Source organism: Ruditapes philippinarum, unplaced genomic scaffold (genome assembly GCF_026571515.1).
Source record: "Ruditapes philippinarum isolate M1 unplaced genomic scaffold, ASM2657151v2 ctg4070_1_1_1_1, whole genome shotgun sequence".
Classification (NCBI taxonomy): Eukaryota; Metazoa; Mollusca; class Bivalvia; order Venerida; family Veneridae; genus Ruditapes; species Ruditapes philippinarum.
This window is the reverse complement of record NW_026857020.1, coordinates 40,756-48,797: the sequence shown is the minus strand read 5'-3', so window position 1 is coordinate 48,797 and position 8,042 is coordinate 40,756. Positions and strand designations below refer to the sequence as shown.

Here is an 8,042-nt window from a genome sequence, read left to right as displayed (position 1 = left end):
ACTTTACACCACCCCTATTTGTGCGTGTCACCGGCTCATTCCGCTTCGCTGCACAAAATGGCTTCCAGAGTTAAAAAAATCTTGTTCGGCCTTCACAGATAGCAGTATTGTGGAATTCCCACCAAACTTAACAGGTGTGATCAGTACCATCACAACTACTGGTGGGATTTCAACCAAACTTTACGGAAGTTATCAGTATCATTCATAGTTGTGCAGGTAAAGAGTAAACTCGGCCCTGTACCAACTCGGCACGGGTCAACTCGGCACAGGTCAACTCGGCATATCGCCAGCATGTCGTACTTCGTTGCACAAAATGACCACCAAAAAAAATCTTGCCCGGCCTTCACAGATAGCAGTATGTGGGATTCCCACCAAACTTTACAGGTGTGATCAGTACCATCCATTTTTGTGCATATAGCCATGATCCGCTTCGCTACACAAAATGACCACCAGAGCAAAAAATTAGAAAATTCTTGTCCGGCCTTCACAGGTCAAACTATTAGTGGGATTTCAACCAAACTTTACCGGAGTGATCAGTACCATCCATAGTTTCACCGGTCAATCTACCTGTGGGATTTCAATGAAACTGCACAAGAGTGATCATTACCATCCGAAGTTGTGCATATCGCCGGCATATTCTGCATTGCTGCAGAGCTATAAATAGAAAAATCTTGGTGTGCTTTCACAAGTCAAGCTGCTGGTGGGATTTCAATGAAACTGCAAATGAGTGACCATTCAGAGTTTTAGGAGACATGTTTTTGTGACAAAAACCCTTCTAGTTTCAATTTGCCCCATTTAGGGGTCAACAGAGCTAGAAATATAAAACCTTTAAACATCTTCTACTGAACTAATTGATGGATGATTTACCAACTTTGTCTGTAGCATTCTTAGGTAATCTTTTATCAAATTTGCTCATATTAATTTATTCGGCTCCTTTAAGGGGCCTCTACAGCTAAATATAGTTTGTTTGTTTGTTTCATTTTTACGCCTTTTCCCAACAGTATTTCAGTCATATAGCTAACTATCGTTTCACCAAATAGCTAACCATCGTTAAACCAGTACTAGACTACTTTCCTCCGGGCTAAACTACCAAAGCATCTCCCGGGGATCGAACCCACGCCACTCTAACCCCTCGACCACGGAGGCTGTTAGTTAAAAAAAACTTTAAACATCCTCTTCTACTGCACATTTTTGCGGATGATGACCAAACTTTGTCTGAAGCATTCTTATGGGATATTCTTATGTAGTATTTTCTCAAATTTGCTCATTTTAACTTGATTGGCCCCATTTAAGGGGCCACTATAGCTTAAAATAGAAAAAAAACATCTTCTTCTGCACTAATTGATGTATGATCACCAAGCTTTGCCTGTTGCATTCTTAGGTAGTCTTTTATCATTTGCTTATATTAATTTGATTAGCCCATTTTAGAGGCCACTAGAGCTAAAATCGGAAACCTTTAAACATCTGCATCTACAGAACTAGTTGATGGATGATAACCATCCAGTTAAATCTTCGAATAGTTTGCCATGAGAATTGACCTTGGTATTTTGATCTGTATATTGGATAAAATAAATGATATTCTTTTTCAATTAAATTTTGACAACATATTTTACAATCTTACGGTGGCACAAAGGTAACGTGTGTGCGTTTTTATTTATCTCGTGGCCACGAGATACTATGTCGTGGCCACGAGTTACTAAGTCGTGGCCACGAGAGGGCTAAGTCGTGGCCACGAGATATTTAACCAATCAGAATACGCTGTATATATTATGTAATGTTTAAACTTTATAACTTACTTTTACATGCAACATTAATCTTTGAAAATATTGAAGATATTCACTTTGAACTTGTCTTTAAGATCATATTAGAAAGTCACCTTCCAAGGCCCATCAGACATTTATTTTTACTATAGCTCTTTGTTGGGCAAGTTTGTGATCGAATTGGTCAGTTTGTACGTACTACGGCCTGTTAACCTTGTTTATACGATAACATGAGAAGGAATAAGTCCTGGTTTATTTTATTTGTAAGGGACATTGCCCATGGACAGTAAATAGCCTATAAGGTAAAATCCTTGTCTGATGAATAATTTAGAAAGGATAAGCCATGGTTAATGTAACCCAGAAAGATCATTGCACCTGATCAGTAGATGACATCTAATAATTTCGAGGTCATTGGGTCAAAAATCAGGGTCACAGTGACGCTAAATGTAAAATTATTGACAAGTCAATAAGTTGTATAAATGGCACTTTTACAGGCTGGTGAAGAAGGGGCATCCTTGTACTATAGCACATGTCTAGTTAATTAGGGAAATTCACATAAATGGTGTAATCTGATTGGTTATTTATCTCGTGGCCACGACTTAGCTATCTCGTGGCCACGACTTAGTAACTCGTGGCCACGACATAGTATCTCGTGGCCACGACTTAGCTATCTCATGGCCACGACTTAGTAACTCGTGGCCACGACATAGTATCTCGTGGCCATGACTTAGCTATCTCGTGGCCACGACTTAGTAACTCACACACATGTCACATTTGTGCCACCGTACAATCTCTATCAATTCTATCAACATTGTAATATCTGCCAGTTTCTACCATAAGAACATGAGAGTTAAGTCTTGTTTTTGTTACAGCCTTTTTCATATTATCGTTTGAAATAGTATCTACTGTAGATATTTTTTAAATTCAAAACTGCTTTTAAAATTACAATAGCTCTCCCGAAATACCGTTTTGCCAGTCTTGGATAACTTGAACTATTATCCTTTTTTTAAATTAAAATAATTCATATCGCTATCAAAATACAATCTTATTATCAGTAAAACCTAAATGATCAACAATAGAATTCATTCTTTTTGCCAAACATATACCGCTAATATTGTCACATTGATCTTTATACAAATGATATATAAAAGTCTTTTCATCATTTTGAGCCAATATTTAACAGATCGTTTTTTTTTTATTCATATCGACCAAGCTCGCCATGAACCGCATATATTCATGTACACACAACATATAAAAGATTTCGGTAAGTAATAGAATTCTCTTTGAGAAAAAGAGAGAAGTGTAACTGAAGCAAGAATAAACTAGCAAACTGTACTCTTCTGTGAAATTTTCATTTGGGAGGATTAGTTAAGCGGAGAACAAAGCAACACGGTTGCAATACGTCTAAAATGATCACCCGACTTAAATACTCAGATAATTTTATCCTCTGATAAACATTTATAATCTTATATAACAAGAAAAAAATGCTTTTACTTCTTGGAACAGTAAATTGTCATGAAATATAGTTTTGTTCCAAGTATAGCATAACGAAAGCAGAATTGTGCTGGTTAAAATGTCTACCTCTCGACTCAGGGATTGTCGCTTTTAGCCCTACTGGGGTCTGGACTATGATTTGTCGGCTTTGACTTAACTATTGTTTTATCCAAGTATGAATCATTTCAATTAAAAAACAACTTAATGTTGGCCGATTTCATGAAAGTCAATCACTTTTAAGGTCGAAATTATCTAGCCTTTGTCCCCGCGAGGATGTATATTGACTTAACATTGCATTTTGACTTGAATTACAAAAAGCAACATGTGTTACTTAAATGCTCGGTTTGAAAACATATTCCACGACTCCATGAGATTTTGGTTGTGTTCGGTTTTTTACACACATACGTTACTTTCTGCAAATTCAAACATAAATGCAAGTACATAATTATTTATGTTATGATTGAGATACAATATGGGAATCAGAAGGCATGTTGTGTATGTCTATTTAAACTACATTTAACTCATGAGCAGATTGCAAAATTTAACATATCACATTTCCTTGTTACACTTATTTTTAGTGTCACCAGGGAAACTGCCCACACGTATATAAAATGTTTTGCGGGGTGCCACGTTTATTCTGTAATTTGATTACTTTAAAACAGTTCCGTCCAAAAAAGAATGCTTAATGGGGTTGATGTCAAACAACTTGTCCCTCTCCAATACGGATTTAAATATTGTTGGGGATTTTGAATTCTTTCATGTGCACGTGAGGAAGCTCTCCAGCAAGCTTACGTCAGTGGCTCTACTGACTTATGCTAGAATTAATGTCCGGTAGCCCAACCGATGTCTTCTTCCACCAGTGAAGATTGAAAGTTGACATACGACCATTAAGTTTCCTATCGTACCTTACATTAATACCCAGTGAGGTACCTGATGTCTTCTAATACCAGTAAAGCTGGCAAGTCGTCGACATATGATCATTACAGTGGGCAAAAGTATGTAGTCTTCCATAAACGGTTTCTATCTGATGCACTAGTAGGTCACTGTAGATACAAATAAACTTTAAAAGTCTTTTCCTCGGAGCTAATGTGTTTGACCCTATCTTTACGTGTATAATTTGATATAGATCATGCCCATAGAGTCAAAATTGGCCCTGCCCTAGGGTCACATAATTTCCATAGACTTATATGGAAAAACAAATTTTAATCTTCTTTTTTGAATCTTATTGCCCAAATGATAGATAGTTGGCATGTGATGTTCTACAATCTTTATATACGTAAAGACTCTGAAGCCAAAGAAGACCCACCCTGGGACTTAAGAGAAACAAAGGCGACTGAAGTAAACTTTTAAGAAACTATATTCACCAGACTATCTCAGATATTTGTCGTGTAGTATCATTTTGTTATCCACTACAAAAGGTATATAAATTATGACTCAGAAGTCGAACTTTGTCACAACTCAATATGAAACAATCTGAATAATTATAACCTGTTCTGGCTATTAATCTGAGGTGAGCGATCTCTGGTCATCATTTCCTTGTTGTTTTCTATCAATTATCCCAAATAACGGTAGTGTAAGAGAAACATATTCTAATACGTTCTTAAAACTTAAAACTACCTACCTTAAAGTTGGTTTCCTTAATGAAAGGGGGTACTTTAGTGTAGCTAAGTAGACTGATTCTCAGCCTATGTGTTCTGATTCAAGTACTAGATGTCGCACCACAGATAGTTAGCTCAAAGAAGAAGACTAAAATTTAATTAGTAATACCTATTCCAAGATGTTTACTTGGCTGTGGATAAGATGTAAGTCTTTTATCAAAGGACTGTCTGTTAACCATGTTTTATGGTGCAACACTAGTACGATCATTATGAAGTGGACTTCAACAATTCATCTTCAATATGTATTCGCAATAATGTGCAAACGAAATAACGAGACATTCTTTAGCAGGTCTATATGAATGGCTCAGAACCATCCTGTAGTGTATATGTATGTAAAGTTAGCCTAAATTCCAGTTTAACTGATTTTAGTTTCCGGCAAAAATACAGCAGGTGAACTGGGTGAGTCGGTGTTTCTCGATCTATATCAGCATTTTAATATTTTGGGCATACATCGCACAATAAAATTTAAACAAAAACATGTTATTTTAATGTTGAAGGAAGCAATACAGTTCTCAACTTTGAGAAATTTATTGCATTTACTAATCATTTTTCCACCTTATAAAACACAATAAACACAATAACACAATCTTAAACCATTTTTATTTTACAAAGTTGATATTTGACCTTAACATGTAAACAGTGTATCACTTTTATTAAAATTCTTAAAAAAAACATCGTAGCCTGTTTTAAATCAAAATCATAGGAAAGAAAAGACTATTACTTGTTAAATTTATTACTTAATTAGTTATATACTAATACATTATTAATATTGCATAAAGTTAATATAATTTAATAACAATAAAACAGCCTTTTCTAGGCTAATGAGTGAAAACAGGGATCATTCTCTACGTGCGAATTAAAATACCAGAAAATGTATTCATGTGTTGTGAATCTTCAACCAACCTAGTCCCATTCGTTGCACTGTAACATTTTACCCATACCCTGTCTCCTTTTTTAAGGTGAACAAATATTTTTGAAGAATTACAGACGTATGTGTTTGCCTCATAATAATGAGAAGCTGAGTAATAAGTATTGTTAATCATGATATTAACATACATATTTTTACCAGTGCTATACAGACAAAACTGGTAACTAAAAGAATAAGATCCGCCCACCGGTGCTGTAAAATATCCAGTTGTATTGCTGTAAGCTCCGCCCACGTTGACAAGGTTTGTTGTAAAGATGAATCTCGCACCACTGCTAACATTGTATGTGCTAAGAGCATGCGCGAGAAATACCACTTCAGAGACTGCAAACATATGCAAACAAATGACTTTCCCTTAACTGTTCATTTTTGAAAAACATATTGAATTTCATATAAATTTTTAAGTACATAAAATTTTATTGTAGAAAATATAGACATTACTTTGCTGCATACTGTTTTATTTCATCGATATACGTGTATGGTAATAAAATGATTTCTTTCTTAATTTGTGACTCCTTGGAAAAAATATTTTTTGAGTCTTTCCAATTTGTATGTACCTTTCCTGTTCAGCAACTTAGAAAAATAGAGTATATCACAGGTGCACCAGATATTTAAATATACATTCGCTTGGAATGTTTTACTTATTAAGCATTATTATACTCTAGGTCAAGACTGTTGTTTTATTTTATTTTATTTATTTTTATATCAGGTTCAGTAAACTATTAGACTGTTTTTGTGTGTTTATTCGTTTTGTTTTCACTTGCCTCTTTCGAAATAATTTTCATATAAATATTATATTCTGTTGATTATGAAAGAAAAGGTTTGCGAAAATATTGAAATTCAGACATGTGGACATTATCAATTAGTCATGCCGCTGATATGTTTATTGTTATTTACTCGTCTGAGACTTTTATGATAATTCGGTCAAGCCAGCTTACGATCACATCACATCTATAAAAATATGACTATTATGATGAATTTAATATAGACCGATTTATTTGAAATTCATTTACTTGTTTCCAAGCAGTTTCTGGCCCCAAATCGTACTTTTAACAAATAAAATAAAAATTTGTCTCTTGACGAGTATAAGACCAAGATTTTCACAGAACAAAGTTAGGTACCTTTCAAGTCATTACCTTGTTTTCAATATTGCTCTTTTAGTTTACTTTTTACTTGGAATAATAGGCTTGCATGAAACACATTTGCGCTCTTTTATTCAAAATTTCATAGCAGTTTTTCGGACCTTTTTTTATTTTGAATATAATTCAGTACCAGTAAGAAATGTTAAGATGTTTTTATCAAAGAAATAGAACTCCCCAACCTTTTTCCGTGTCGTCTGCAAATATAATGTTCAAAAATATTGATTAACCTGGAAAGGGGTTTCAGTTCTTGCGCATGTGCATTTAAAGTAGAATTCCACATGTGTAGCTTATTTTTAAATGTCTTAAGTTCTCTAAGGTAACTTTAAACAACAGGAAAAATCTTTAAAACATATAACTGTGCTGTTTTAAATGCTATGTTGCATAGAAAACAAATGTCTCTTTGATTTGACGAAGTAACAGAGCTGCCCTATTGGTAAAAATAGACTGTACGTACTGAACGAAAATGATAAGGGGCCGGAAAACTGCTAAGGACCGGAAACTGCTTGACAACCAGTATCTGAATATCTGTTTGACTTTTTTTGGCAGTCGGCCTGAAATAAGCCTAAATTGAATTATTTTAATTGGTTGAATCGACAATCTCATAATTGAAAATACATTTTCATTGGTTGATTTTATAATTTCTTGTTTAAAGATTATATTTTCATTGGTTAACTATTGAACGCATTTTAGATATAGGTTCTTTTAATGATAATATGAAAAGATGTTAAATTAAAAGTTTAAGGCGATGGTGCCGCAGTTTGATGCGTACAGGTATAGATGCTATTAAAACCGGTTGGAATAGTTGGTGTAAATATGAATAGAAAAACAATATTAAAACAGAAAGAACGACCTATATATATATATATATATATATATATATATATATATATATATATATATATATATATATATATATATATATATATATATATATATATATATATATATATATATATATATATATACCAATATTACCAATGGCTCTTTATGTAAACAATTTGAACACATATCAGGGTCATTTTTATGCCACCGCAGCATCTGCGATGCGGTGGCATATAGCGAT

The 8,042-nt window shown here is 34.1% G+C and overlaps 1 protein-coding gene across 1 annotated transcript in view; it reads right to left on the bottom strand.

Annotated features, from left to right (window-relative positions):
• Nucleotides 1-5,495: 5,495 nt before the first annotated feature.
• The window catches only part of LOC132748479 (thrombospondin-1-like), a 29,486-nt gene continuing 26,939 nt past the window's right edge, over nucleotides 5,496-8,042 (bottom strand). The window contains exon 10 of the mRNA XM_060738108.1: nucleotides 5,496-6,161. Coding sequence (XP_060594091.1) covers nucleotides 5,758-6,161 — 404 coding nt within the window. The 3' untranslated portion in view covers nucleotides 5,496-5,757. The remainder of the gene's footprint in view (nucleotides 6,162-8,042) is intronic.